Here is a 15,261-nt window from a genome sequence, read left to right on the forward strand (position 1 = left end):
ACGTGGAGCAAATGGAACTGCCACACTTGACAGATCACTACTACATTAATCTTCCTGGGAAAAATGCAAATAAACCCGAAGAGATTATCAAACAACTGTCATACTGATACAAAATCTAATGAACGGCCTCCCACTCTAACCTTACTCAGGAAAAAAAAAAGAAACTATTCATCACTTTATCTATTCAGTCCCACTTTCATTGTTAACAGCGAAGAAAACAGTAGCAGAGAAAATGAACTATCAGCCTGACCCCCCACAACTCTTCTCCTTCGACGGGAGGCTCGCCCTGCTTATAAAAATGGGCATACCACAGACGCCCATTTACCGCACTTACGTGCAAATTACCTACGTGTGGCAGGGCGAGCCCACGAACCTGGACGTACTCAGAAAAACAGCCCTCATTCCTAGACGAAGCAGCCTTATGCCTCATTTAAGGAGAGTTGTGGGCGGTCAGGAGGCCCTTAATTTACGAATCGAGCCTCATCACTACGTCGTCCGACATTTTTAATCTATTTTTATACAACACTGCACGTCTCTATTTTTCTACTGCATGCTTACTACGCCTGCCACGACCAACACGAACATCATTGAAACACTTGGCAAGAATCGAGGACACAAATCTTCAATCCCACCATCACCAAGTGGACACATATGGCTCCGATATGGCACGAAACTCACATCCACTTGGCCAAAGCGGAATGTAGTATTCTTTTCACAACATACAGCGGTCGCGTTCCCCAGCTCAATTTCTTCGCATACATCAGACGACAAAACAAGAGGCCACAAAAGAGCAAACAGACAGTAAACTTTCAGCATTTTGATCTGGAATACTCAATAAAAACTTAGAACAAACCACTATTGATGTTGCTTTCCATTTATACTTAATTAGCCCAGTAAATCCCTTGACTTTGACAATACCACTAATCAAGACCCACTTGGCACAGCACACTAGGCAACCCTGTTTATAATCATAAGATTAAAGGTTCGAAACCCATCGCCTCCGCTTTTTCTAAAGAGCGAATGGATTCAAATTCGTGGGTGCTGATGTTGACGCGGAAGAAATCTGGATAGCGGGTCTGATAGGAGATTCGTCTGGTGATATTACAGATGGAGAGTTTGGTCTAGCTGTTAGAGGGCACGGGGTTAGTCCGTTGGGGTGGATGGTAGTTGCAGGAGATAAAGGCACGAAGACCGATATGCATTCGTTCACAGCCAGGCAGCTCAATCTTAGCAGAGATGAAGCCAAGGTACCAACTAGTCTTGCATTTCTTTTTAGGTTTTTTGGTCAATTATTCTAGCAAGTAACGAAAAGACTAGTGAGTAGAGACGAATGAAACAACTTTTTTAAATATATTTTAAATTGTACTTTTGTTTGCTCCCTTTTTTATTTTAAATTTAGACAATCACGTCGAAGGTAGCAATATTAGACAAGTTTATAGATTATAATACATCTAAATCGGTCAATAGCGATCGTCAAAAATAGGGATCGTTATTATAATGGATTTTAAAGGTTATTTCCCAATTGTGAAATTAAGTCTCCCAGTGCGCTCTGAAGAAGTGATAGTATGACGATGCTAAATTTTGATTGGTTGAAAAAGACTTTTATAAATTCATACAGCACGCATTTTATTATCTTGAAATTCAGACAGACGATTGTGCTCAGTACAGTTCAGTTGCTTTCCATATTACTTGAATTGAAAAACTTGTAGCAGAAAAAGAGCGTTTTTACCGAACCCGCGCTTCGAATAGCACTTAGCAAAAACTTGCAATTAAAAGCCTTTATTAGAAAGGATATTGCAACGATAACTCTGTCTTCATACAATATAGTACTTGGCACTAGCACCTACATAGCTGCTTCTAAAAAGATAAAAAAGGTAGAAGCAAATTAAGAAGAGAGTTATCATAGATAGATTTAAGTATCAGTATTTGAATAAACAAATTGTGGACGAATGTCAATTTTAATCCCAATTGGATCATTGAGGATCGACTCTTAGCTATCGTAGCTCCTTTAAGAAAACAGAACACCTTACCAATATGATAACGAGTAACTTGGTAATCGTTGTTTCTGATATAAAAAGAATTTAGTACTCCATTTGGGGCATCAGATGCGCGGAATTAATAATCTTACTTATTATACGGAATTAGAAATAATAACTGACGTTCTCTTAGGTTGTCAATTACGGACGAGTTTATGGAGCTGGCTTATCGTTTCTGAAGCAGTATTTGGAACAGAATGCTGAGATGCCTCCCAATGAAGCTTTAATGTCTGCCAGACGTCTCTTGTCTACAACTAAAGGACTCGAAAGTCATGTTCTATCACGTCAGGCATCTAAACTACTACGATCTATCCTTCACGTTCACCCTAAGTCTGACAGCCTTGGTGACATAGCAAAGTTAACAAACTCGGCTTTGAGATGTTACAATTTTACGGCGGAGAATATTTTGAAAGCAGTGATGTCGGACACTTTTCGCAAACTCAAATTCAAGTTTCTTAATTCACTCACTGGAGTGGATTTGACGGTCGATCAAATTTCTCTCGAACCACAATTGATGTATATGTTTTCCTCGCTTGTTTCGCGCTTAACTAAAGAGTCTGATTTAGAAATGCAAACTTGGACTATTACGCAGATGCTTGTTGAAAGGAAGAGATATATCAATGGCACTGAAAGTGCGATGTTCTCAAAGTTGGAGAAAATAGCGACTATGAAGCAACCAAGGACTCCATTTTTAGGCAGTTTGATCACAAGGGCGTTGCAGCCTGATAATTGTGGATCTGCAGAGATGCCCAGTCGTATAAACTGGGTTGTTCAGAGTTCTGCTGTTGACTTCTTGCACCTTCTACTCGTTGCGGTTGAATGGCTCAAAACTGAATATGAGTGAGTGGTTTGAGCTGTTTATCGAAAACTTCATGCAAAATTCGTGGATTGGGTAATTTTTCGACAAATTTAAAAATAGTCGAGACAAGTTGAAAACGTAATAACTTATGGTCTTCAATGTTATTTCTCAATCATACTAACAGAAATCATACTCACAAATGAGAAGTTTCTATACATCTATCTATATCATTGATTTTCTGGTTATCTGTGCAAGAATTGTATTTGACTGTCTATGACGAGCAATACTTCGAACTACACTATGAAATCTGAATGCTACCTTGTTATTTGAGTTTTTCAGGTGCACTTGCTAAGTTTGAATAAAAATTTAGTTGAGCATTTATTCTTTAAACCAGTGGAAAAATCGGTGTCATTTTCAATTAGTACAGATGCTGCTATATTTCTTTGAACGCCTTATTTGTTTTAGCGTGGAAATGATGTTCACATTGAGTATCCATGATGAAATTCGCTACCTGGTTTCAAACCGAGACGTTGAACTAGCCTGCTGGGTGCTTCAGGTTGCCCATTTGTTGACACGTGCTTTTTTCTCGGCATCTGTCGGTATAAACGACTTGCCTGCTTCGGTGGCATATTTTTCCTCCATTGATGTCGACACAGTTTTGAGGAAGGAGCCCTCGTTTGAATGTGTGACCGCTTCAAACCCTCTTGGCCTAGAGAAGGGCTATGGAATTAAGCCAGGAATAAGCGTGACTCCTCAGGATTTGTCGGAAAAGTTGATTGAAAACAAATTTGAGCTTCCATTGAATAGTGAAAAACGCATAAATGTAGTGACGTTATGATCGATATCGGGGACCTGAGCACAACTTATTTATTTTGATTGATCATTTTTGTTTTTGTAGTTTTAATTTATGAACAATTGAATGTCTTTTCATACCTACTTTGTGCTAAAGCGTTTTTTGTGTTGAATTCATAAAGAAATGGAATATAATTTTGTACTGCAAACCTGTAATCAATCTGTTATATAAATGATAATCTGAACTTTTTTCTGATTGTATTCCGAATATTGTCGGGTAATTTTTCAGATTGTAGTGATAGACAATTTGCTATGAGCGATCCTGGAAACGAAGCGGACAACCCCACTTCCACTGGGGTGGATGAAAACCCATTTGCGAGCCTCTTTTATAATGTACTTCCCAGTATTCCTCCTGTCACTGAGCCGGCAAGCGAGAAGATGAATGTGACATCGAATGAAATTATGGATTCAAATGAAGTTGTTAATAATAAAATCGATGATGATAATGCCATAACGATTGCAGCACAGAAACCTGAGTCAGAAAATTGTTCATCCGAAGCCTACTCTGTTAATGAGTTTATTCAAAAGATTTTTTTGTTTACCGTTAGCGAAGATCATCGCGATTATTCAGCGCAAGATCAAGCAAACTCTGTCTTGGTGTTGCTACCTCAGTTGAAGCAGTCATTGGACGATCTGGGCCAAACTTGGATAGATTTGCAACATCTTGAGGAAGCCATTTTTGAAAGGCTGCTTCTAGAAGACATACCTAGTTACTTCTCACCGGTAAGCTAAAGCGGACCAGTCGGTGTTTGCTCCCGTCTGGTTATGTAAGCTTTTTGTCAATGTCAGTCCAGATGTTTTGAGGCAGGCAAGAGGGTTAGTTGTATCAGTCGAAATCCGTTGCTGGAAACAATTTTTGGCTTCCAATTTTTCGGGGTTATGGCTATACAAAATGGAGGATTTTTGCATGCTGTTGAGGGATATCAACGGGCTATTTAGTCTCCTGCAGATGTTTAGTAGTCCCTCAAGGGCTTAGAGTGATGAAGCTACCGGGAAGGCCACAGTTTAAGGTAAAAAGTTCATTTTTAGGAGTGTTTGAGCCCAAAATGTTGCAATTTTTCGTCTTTTTTCGTCATTTTTAATAGCAGCGTCCTCAATTCTCGGCGGCTATTATAGCGCTCCTAATTTTTTTTTTTACAATTCAAAGAATTTGAATTGTATTGGTGCGCTGTGTTTTTTTTTAAGATTTTTCAATGACTTTGATCTTCCAAAACGGGATAAACAGGTAAAGCCCAGCGGGCATTAAGTTTCATTAGAGGCCCAAAGTGGGCGTTAGTAGCCCAAAGTGGGCTTTAGTAGTCGTTCAAGTGCTTATGGTGGTGCAGCTGCTGTGATGGCCTTACTTTAAGGTTAAAAGGTCATTTTTAGGAGTCTTTGGGCTCAAAATGGAGCAATTTTTCATGTTTTGTGATTTTTTGTTTTGATTAGTCTTAGGTTGAAGTTGATGAAGGCCTTTTGCGAGACAAAATTGCTTGTTATGACCATTTTATGAGCTATAAGTTTTTGTACTACAAACACAAACACGCAAAATGATACTAATTTTTGCAATTTTTTCAGGTTTTTTGAAAAATTTTGTCGTTTTTTGAGTTTTTTAGCCCTAGGTGTCAAGAAGCCTCCTCTAGGGTTTAATAAAGAGTTTGATGATAGATTACTGCATAGCTTCTAGTGGTAATGGAATGGTTTGACAAAACTTGCATTTTTTTCATATTTTTTGACATTTATTGTCATTATTCAAGTTGTTTGAGTCCCAGGGGCCAGAAAACCTCATCAGGGGTTAGATAATAAGTTACTGAAAATTTTTTAGTTGCCATGGACTAGGTTCCAACTTTTGAATGTCACAAATTTTGGCAATTTTTTTGACAAAATTCGCATTCTTTCAGGTTTTTAATTTTTTTTCATTTTTTCAGTTTTTTCCAGCTTCAGGGACCAGGCGATCTCCTTTGAGGTTTGTTAATAGGGCACTGCATAGTTTCTAGCAGCATTGGAATGGTTTTTAACATTTTAATGTCTCGAATTTTAGCCTTTTTTGGTAAAATCTGCAATTTGTTTAAGGCTTCCTAAAGCTTTGTCATATTCGTCCATTCTCAAGTGCGAGAAAACATATTCCAAGTTCTGATAAAAAGTTACTGCATGATTTTTAAATTCAATAATTTTTTTTCAACAATTTAGCCTTTCGACTTTTAAAAAATTTTTTGATAAAATTGCAACTTTTTTCAAGTTTTTTTAAAACAATTGTATTTTATTTATTTTTTTCTTGCCTCAATAGCCAAGTAACCTCACCACGGTTTGATAGTGTGTTATCAAATATTTGCTCGGAGGCAAGTGAATGGTTTTCAACATTTTAATGGAACGAATTTCTATTTTATGAAGTTTGGAATTTTTTCTAAAAATTATTGCCTATCTGTCTATGAGCCAATTAGCTTTTAAAGCTTGGAATTGGGTTACTGGATAGACTCTAGAGACACAGAAGTGATTCTGAAGATATTTATGTCACAACTTTCAGCAAAATTGCCTTATAATATGCAATTGATTTCTTTTTCTAAATTTTTTGTTCATTTTCGAGTAAATCGATCTTCAAGGGCCAGTGAATATTTTTACTTCAAGGGCGAGATATAATACTGGACTGGTTTCAGAAACAAAAATTGCTTTTGAACATATTTCTGAAATAGGTATTTTTAAAGGGAAAAAATTTTGCCTTAGGTTTAAAAGCTTCAATAGTTTTAGCAATAAGTGTATTTTTGTTTAGTTTTGATTCTTTAGTTTCTCAATTTTTTCAGATGATTTTTTAGATGATTAGGTAATTTTTTAGAAGTTTTTGTACTACAAACACAAACACGCAAAATGATACTAATTTTTGCACTTTTCTCAGGTTTTTTGAAAATTTTTGTCATTTTTTGAGTTTTTTAGCCCTAGGTGTCAAGAAGCCTCCTCTAGGGTTTAATAAAGGGTTTGATGATAGATTACTGCATAGCTTCTAGTGGTAATGGAATGGTTTGACAAAACTTGCATTTTTTTCATATTTTTTGACATTTATTGTCATTATTCAAGTTGTTTGAGTCCCAGGGGCCCGAAAACCTCATCAGGGGTTAGATAATAAGTTACTGAAAAATTTTTAGTTGCCATGGAATAGGTTTCAACTTTTGAATATCACAAATTTTGGCAATTTTTTTGACAAAATTCGCATTTTTTCAGGTTTTTATTTTTTTCCATTTTTTCAGTTTTTTTCCAGCTTCAGGGACCAGGCGATCTCCTTTGAGGTTTGTTAATAGGGCACTGCATAGTTTCTAGTAGCATTGGAATGGTTTTTAACATTTTAATGTCTCGAATTTTAGCCTTTTTTGGTAAAATCTGCAATTTGTTTAAGGCTTCCTAAAGCTTTGTCATATTTGTCCATTCTCAAGTGCGAGAAAACATATTCCAAGTTCTGATAAAAAGTTACTGCATGATTTTTAAATTCAATAATTTTTTTTCAACAATTTAGCCTTTCGACTTTTAAAAGTTTTTTTTGATAAAATTGCAACTTTTTTCAAGTTTTTTTAAAACAATTGTATTTTATTTATTTTTTTCTTGCCTCAATAGCCAAGTAACCTCACCACGGTTTGATAGTGTGTTATCAAATATTTGCTCGGAGGCAAGTGAATGGTTTTCAACATTTTAATGGAACGAATTTCTATTTTATGAAGTTTGGAATTTTTTCTAAAAATTATTGCCTATCTGTCTATGAGCCAATTAGCTTTTGAAGCTTGGAATTGGGTTACTGGATAGACTCTAGAGACACAGAAGTGATTCTGAAGATATTTATGTCACAACTTTCAGCAAAATTGCCTTATAATATGCAATTGATTTCTTTTTCTAAATTTTTTGTTCATTTTCGAGTAAATCGATCTTCAAGGGCCAGTGAATATTTTTACTTCAAGGGCGAGATATAATACTGGACTGGTTTCAGAAACAAAAATTGCTTTTGAACATATTTCTGAAATAGGTATTTTTAAAGGGAAAAAATTTTGCCTTAGGTTTAAAAGCTTCAATAGTTTTAGCAATAAGTATATTTTTGTTTAGTTTTGATTCTTTAGTTTCTCAATTTTTTCAGATGATTTTTTAGATGATTAGGTAATTTTTTAGAAGTTTTTGTACTACAAACACAAACACGCAAAATGATACTAATTTTTGCACTTTTCTCAGGTTTTTTGAAAATTTTTGTCATTTTTTGAGTTTTTTAGCCCTAGGTGTCAAGAAGCCTCCTCTAGGGTTTAATAAAGGGTTTGATGATAGATTACTGCATAGCTTCTAGTGGTAATAGAATGGTTTGACAAAACTTGCATTTTTTTCATTTTTTTTGACATTTATTGTCATTATTCAAGTTGTTTGAGTCCCAGGGGCCAGAAAACCTCATCAGGGGTTACATAATAAGTTACTAAAAATTTTTTAGTTGCCATGGAATAGGTTTCAACTTTTGAATATCACAAATTTTGGCAATTTTTTTGACAAAATTCGCATTTTTTCAGGTTTTTAAAAATTTTTCTTATTTTTAGCTTTTTCCAGCTTCAGGGACCAGGCGATCTCCTTTGAGGTTTGTTAATAGGGCACTGCATAGTTTCTAGTAGCATTGGAATGGTTTTTAACATTTTAATGTCTCGAATTTTAGCTTTTTTTGGTAAAATCTGCAATTTTTTTAGGCTTCCTAATGCTTTGTCATATTCGTCCATTTTCAAGTGCGAGAAAACATATTCCAAGTTCTGATAAAAAGTTACTGCATGATTTTTAAATTCAATAATTTTTTTTCAACAATTTAGCCTCTCGATTTTTAGAAGTTTTTTTTGATAAAATTGCAAATTTTTTCAAGTTCTTTAAAACAATTTTATTTTATTTTTTTCTTGCCGCAATTGCCAAGTAACCTCACCACGGTTTGATAGTGTGTTATCAAATATTTGCTCGGAGGCAAGTGAATGGTTTTCAACATTTTAATGGAACGAATTTCTATTTTATGAAGTTTGGAATTTTTTCTAAAAATTATTGCCTATCTGTCTATGAGCCAATTAGCTTTTAAAGCTTGGAATTGGGTTACTGGATAGACTCTAGAGACACAGAAGTGATTCTGAAGATATTTATGTCACAACTTTCAGCAAAATTGCCTTATAATATGCAATTGATTTCTTTTTCTTAATTTTTTGTTCATTTTCGAGTAAATCGATCTTCAAGGGCCAGTGAATATTTTTACTTCAAGGGCGAGATATAATACTGGACTGGTTTCAGAAACAAAAATTGCTTTTGAACATATTTCTGAAATAGGTATTTTTAAAGGGAAAAAATTTTGCCTTAGGTTTAAAAGCTTCAATAGTTTTAGCAATAAGTATATTTTTGTTTAGTTTTGATTCTTTAGTTTCTCAATTTTTTCAGATGATTTTTTAGATGATTAGGTAATTTTTTAGAAGTTTTTGTACTACAAACACAAACACGCAAAATGATACTAATTTTTGCACTTTTCTCAGGTTTTTTGAAAATTTTTGTCATTTTTTGAGTTTTTTAGCCCTAGGTGTCAAGAAGCCTCCTCTAGGGTTTAATAAAGGGTTTGATGATAGATTACTGCATAGCTTCTAGTGGTAATGGAATGGTTTGACAAAACTTGCATTTTTTTCATATTTTTTGACATTTATTGTCATTATTCAAGTTGTTTGAGTCCCAGAGGCCCGAAAACCTCATCAGGGGTTAGATAATAAAATACTGAAAAATTTTTAGTTGCCATGGAATAGGTTTCAACTTTTGAATATCACAAATTTTGGCAATTTTTTTGACAAAATTCGCATTTTTTCAGGTTTTTAATTTTTTTTCCTTTTTTCAGTTTTTTCCAGCTTCAGGGACCAGGCGATCTCCTTTGAGGTTTGTTAATAGGGCACTGCATAGTTTCTAGTAGCATTGGAATGGTTTTTAACATTTTAATGTTTCGAATTTTAGCCTTTTTTGGTAAAATCTGCAATTTGTTTAAGGCTTCTTAAAGCTTTGTCATATTTGTCCATTCTCAAGTGCGAGAAAACATATTCCAAGTTCTGATAAAAAGTTACTGCATGATTTTTAAATTCAATAATTTTTTTTCAAAAATTTAGCCTTTCGACTTTTAAAAGTTTTTTTGATAAAATTGCAACTTTTTTCAAGTTTTTTTAAAACAATTGTATTTTATTTTTTTCTTGCCTCAATAGCCAAGTAACCTCACCACGGTTTGTAGTGTGTTATCAAATATTTGCTCGGAGGCAAGTGAATGGTTTTCAACATTTTAATGGAACGAATTTCTATTTTATGAAGTTTGGAATTTTTTCTAAAAATTATTGCCTATCTGTCTATGAGCCAATTAGTTTTTAAAGCTTGGAATTGGGTTACTGGATACTCTAGAGACACAGAAGTGATTCTGAAGATATTTATGTCACAACTTTCAGCAAATTGCCTTATAATATGCAATTGATTTCTTTTTCTAAATTTTTTGTTCATTTTCGAGTAAATCGATCTTCAAGGGCCAGTGAATATTTTTACTTCAAGGGCGATATAATACTGGACTGGTTTCAGAAACAAAAATTGCTTTTGTACATATTTCTGAAATAGGTATTTTTAAAGGGAAAAAATTTTGCCTTAGGTTTAAAAGCTTCAATAGTTTTAGCAATAAGTATATTTTTGTTTAGTTTTGATTCTTTAGTTTCTCAATTTTTTCAGATGATTTTTTAGATGATTAGGTAATTTTTTAGAAGTTTTTGTACTACAAACACAAACACGCAAAATGATACTAATTTTTGCAATTTTCTCAGGTTTTTTGAAAGTTTTTGTCATTTTTTGAGTTTTTTAGCCCTAGGTGTCAAGAAGCCTCCTCTAGGGTTTAATAAAGGGTTTGATGATAGATTACTGCATAGCTTCTAGTGGTAATGGAATGGTTTGACAAAACTTGCATTTTTTTCATTTTTTTTTTGACATTTATTGTCATTATTCAAGTTGTTTGTGTCCCAGGGGCCAGAAAACCTCATCAGGGGTTACATAATAAGTTACTGAAAAGTTTTTAGTTGCCATGGAATAGGTTTCAACTTTTGAATATCACAAATTTTGGCAATTTTTTTGACAAAATACGCATTTTTTCAGGTTTTTAAAAACTTTTCATATTTTTAGCTTTTTCCAGCTTCAGGGACCAGGCGATCTCCTTTGAGGTTTGTTAATAGGGCACTGCATAGTTTCTAGTAGCATTGGAATGGTTTTTAACATTTTAATGTCTCGAATTTTAGCCTTTTTTGGTAAAATCTGCAATTTGTTTAAGGCTTCCTAAAGCTTTGTCATATTTGTCCATTCTCAAGTGCGAGAAAACATATTCCAAGTTCTGATAAAAAGTTACTGCATGATTTTTAAATTCAATAATTTTTTTTCAACAATTTAGCCTTTCGACTTTTAAAAGTTTTTTTGATAAAATTGCAACTTTTTTCAAGTTTTTTTTAAAACAATTGTATTTTATTTATTTTTTTCTTGCCTCAATAGCCAAGTAACCTCACCACGGTTTGTAGTGTGTTATCAAATATTTGCTCGGAGGCAAGTGAATGGTTTTCAACATTTTAATGGAACGAATTTCTATTTTATGAAGTTTGGAATTTTTTCTAAAAATTATTGCCTATCTGTCTATGAGCCAATTAGTTTTTAAAGCTTGGAATTGGGTTACTGGATAGACTCTAGAGACACAGAAGTGATTCTGAAGATATTTATGTCACAACTTTCAGCAAAATTGCCTTATAATATGCAATTGATTTCTTTTTCTAAATTTTTTGTTCATTTTCGAGTAAATCGATCTTCAAGGGCCAGTGAATATTTTTACTTCACGGGCGAGATATAATACTGGACTGGTTTCAGAAACAAAAATTGCTTTTGTACATATTTCTGAAATAGGTATTTTTAAAGGGAAAAATTTTGCCTTAGGTTTAAAAGCTTCAATAGTTTTAGCAATAAGTATATTTTTGTTTAGTTTTGATTCTTTAGTTTCTCAATTTTTTCAGATGATTTTTTAGATGATTAGGTAATTTTTTAGAAGTTTTTGTACTACAAACACAAACACGCAAAATGATACTAATTTTTGCAATTTTCTCAGGTTTTTTGAAAGTTTTTGTCATTTTTTGAGTTTTTTAGCCCTAGGTGTCAAGAAGCCTCCTCTAGGGTTTAATAAAGGGTTTGATGATAGATTACTGCATAGCTTCTAGTGGTAATGGAATGGTTTGACAAAACTTGCATTTTTTTCATTTTTTTGACATTTATTGTCATTATTCAAGTTGTTTGAGTCCCAGGGGCCGGAAAACCTCATCAGGGGTTACATAATAAGTTACTGAAAAGTTTTTAGTTGCCATGGAATAGGTTTCAACTTTTGAATATCACAAATTTTGGCAATTTTTTTGACAAAATTCGCATTTTTTCAGGTTTTTAAAAATTTTTCATATTTTTAGCTTTTTCCAGCTTCAGGGACCAGGCGATCTCCTTTGAGGTTTGTTAATAGGGCACTGCATAGTTTCTAGTAGCATTGGAATGGTTTTTAACATTTTAATGTCTCGAATTTTAGCTTTTTTTGGTAAAATGTGCAATTTTTTTAGGCTTCCTAATGCTTTGTCATATTCGTCCATTTTCAAGTGCGAGAAAACATATTCCAAGTTCTGATAAAAAGTTACTGCATGATTTTTAAATTCAATAATTTTTTTTCAACAATTTAGCTTCTCGACTTTTAGAAGTTTTTTTTGATAAAATTGCAACTTTTTTCAAGTTCTTTAAAACAATTGTATTTTATTTTTTTCTTGCCTCAATAGCCAAGTAACCTCACCACGGTTTGATAGTGTGTTATTAAATATTTGCTAGGAGGCAAGTGAATGGTTTTCATGATTTTAATGGAACGAATTTCTATTTTATGAAGTTTGGAATTTTTTCTAAAAATCATTGCCTATCTGTCTATGAGCCAATTAGTTTTTAAAGCTTGGAATTGGGTTACTGGACAGACTCTAGAGACACAGAAGTGATTCTGAAGATATTTATGTCACAATTTTCAGCAAAATTGCCTTATAATATGCAATTGATTTCTTTTTCTAAATTTTTTGTTATTTTTCGAGTAAATTGATCTTCAAGGGCCAGTGAATATTTTTACTTCAAGGGCGAGATATAATACTGGACTGGTTTCAGAAACAAAAATTGCTTTTGAACATATTTCTGAAATAGGTATTTTTAAAGGGAAAAAAATTAGCCTTAGGTTTAAAAGCTTCAATAGTTTTAGCAATAAGTATATTTTTGTTTAGTTTTGATTCTTTAGTTTCTCAATTTTTTCAGATGATTTTGTTTGTGTTCTGGCTGGCATTGTTCAATTGAACTGCTGGTCCGGTAGAGTACGTCTAAGTTTTTCATTCTGTTCTTTGAATTGTTTTTCAGGATTTGTCCTGCTATGTTTTTTTTTACTTCGTCTAACAGATTTTTGTTTCGTCTTACCGTGACTTCTTGGAATTGATTTTTTCAATGACTTACCTCACTCAAAAAATGACTTCTGAGCTCACTTATAAATTTTTAAATTTTTGAACATTTACTTATTAAAGGTCAATGTTGTGCATCTAAGTAGTGCCAAACATATCCCCTAATTCTTGAATATTAGAGTCTTGAGTTTTTGATTTCGAATATTAATTTTGGGTTATTTTCCGTTTGTGCCCACCCCCAAATATTGCACGTGCATCTGGGGGGTGCAAATAATATGCGCCCACTAATCTGAGGGGGCACAAACGCGAAAAGATCCTAATTTTGAAAAGCCATATCAGGGCTTTCTCCTTATAGAGCTTGTGTCTCATAAAAATGACAGTCCGAAGCTAACCCAAAAAGTCTAGTGGTCTAATAAAGGACTGGTGGTCGATCTGTCTATTTTATTTCTATAGTTGTTTCAATTCATGTAACTCCACAAGCGTCTATCGCGGCAATTTTCCGGCAATCTGCCGGCTATTCTTTAATATTTTGTTGGACCAGTCTAAAATTGAGGCTGGTAAGAGTTGATAAAGGTCTTTTGCAAGACGTAAGTACTTTTTATGACCCCTTTACAGCGCTATATGTCTTAGTAATCCAAATAAAAACACGCCAATTTATACTAATTTTCACAATTTTTTTCAAGTTTTGTCATTTTTTGTTAATTTTTGTCATTTTTTAGATTTCGCTAGCCTTAAGAGCCGAGGAACCTCCTCTACGGTTTGATAATAGGTTACTTTACAGTTTTTAAATTTAATGGAATGTTTTTTTTAGATTTTAACATCATGAATTTTAGCATCTTTTTGACAAAACTAGCATTTTTTTCATTTTTTTTACCTTTAGTCACCATTTAGTCATTCTACCAGTGCGCTCTGAAGAAGTGATAGATATAAATGTCAATATTTGAATAAGCAAATTGTAGACGAATGTCAATTTTTATCCCAATGGGATCATTGCTGATCGACTCTTAGCTTTCGATGCTCCTTTAAGAAAACAGAACAGCTTACCGATATGGTAACGAGTTGCTTGGTAATCGTTGTTTCTGATATAAAAAGAATTTAGTTCTCCACTCTTCAAGTACTTGGAGTGGTTAAGCTACTGGGAAGACCGTAATTAAAGTTTGAAAGGTCATTTGTTTGAGACCAATTTGTTTCAATTTTTCGTCTTTTTTTGGCAATTTTAAATTTTCTATTGGACCAGTCTAAAATTGTTGCTGGTTTAAGTTGATAAAGGTCTTTTGCTATACATAAGTACTTCTTATGATCTTTTACAGCGCTATATGTTTTCTCGTAATCCAAACAAAAACAAGCTAATTTACTACTATTTTTCACAATTTTTTTTCAAAATTTTTGTCATGTTTTAGTTCTCGCTATCCTCAAAAGCCGAGGAACCTCCTCTAGGGTTTGATAATAAGTTAATGTACAGCTTTTAGATCTAATGCAATGTTTTTAAGTTTTTAACATCTTGAATTTTAGCATCTTTTTGACAAAACTTTCATTTTTTAAATTTTTTTGATATTCGCTGTCATTATTCAAATTTTTCCAGACCCAGGGTGCAAGAAAACCTCATTATTGGTTTGATAATAAGTTACTGAAAAAATGTTTTCGGTCATGGTATAGTATTCAACTTTTTAATATTAGCAGTTTTAGCACTTTTTTTTATAAAACTTGCAATTTTCCAATTATTTGGACATTTTTAGTCATTAATCAGGTTTTTTCTGCTTAAGGGGTCAGAAAACCTCCTTAAGGGTTTGATAATAAGTTACCAAATTTTTTTTGGCCATGGAATAGTTTTCAACTTTTTAATATCACAACTTTTAGCATGTTTTTACTAAAACTTGCAATTTTTAAGTTTTCGAAATTTTTTTGTCGTTTTTTAGGTTTCTCTTTTAGCAATTTTTTTAAATAAAATTTAAGTTTTTTCAAATTTGTGAAAAATTTGTTCCAAGTTTGTGGATCTTCATGAGCCAGTGAAACTATTTAAGGCTTGAAATAGGGTACTGAATATCCTCTTGAGACAATGAAATGGTTCCGAAGATACTATTATCATTTCACAAAAAACCGTTTTCAAAAATTTTTTTCA

At 33.3% G+C, this 15,261-nt stretch overlaps 3 protein-coding genes across 3 annotated transcripts in view; all 3 read left to right on the top strand.

Annotated features, from left to right (window-relative positions):
• LOC142341501 (uncharacterized) overlaps nt 1-3,755 on the top strand; it is a 36,511-nt gene extending 32,756 nt beyond the window's left edge. The window contains exons 7-8 of the mRNA XM_075392475.1: nt 2,170-2,876; nt 3,301-3,755. Of these exons, the coding sequence (XP_075248590.1) occupies nt 2,170-2,876; nt 3,301-3,673 (1,080 nt within the window). The 3' untranslated portion in view covers nt 3,674-3,755. The remainder of the gene's footprint in view (nt 1-2,169; nt 2,877-3,300) is intronic.
• The window catches only part of LOC142341500 (large ribosomal subunit protein uL18-like), a 302,218-nt gene that overhangs the window by 30,969 nt on the left and 255,988 nt on the right, over nt 1-15,261 (top strand). The gene's annotated exons all lie outside the window — the stretch shown is intronic.
• Nucleotides 3,869-15,261, top strand: part of LOC142341499 (ubiquitin conjugation factor E4 A-like) — a 34,318-nt gene continuing 22,925 nt past the window's right edge. Inside the window, exon 1 of the mRNA XM_075392472.1 lies at nt 3,869-4,410. Within this exon, the coding sequence (XP_075248587.1) occupies nt 3,940-4,410 (471 nt within the window). The 5' untranslated portion in view covers nt 3,869-3,939. The remainder of the gene's footprint in view (nt 4,411-15,261) is intronic.

Source organism: Convolutriloba macropyga, chromosome 6 (assembly GCF_964194025.1).
Source record: "Convolutriloba macropyga chromosome 6, txConMacr16.3, whole genome shotgun sequence".
NCBI classification, from domain to species: domain Eukaryota; kingdom Metazoa; phylum Xenacoelomorpha; order Acoela; family Convolutidae; genus Convolutriloba; species Convolutriloba macropyga.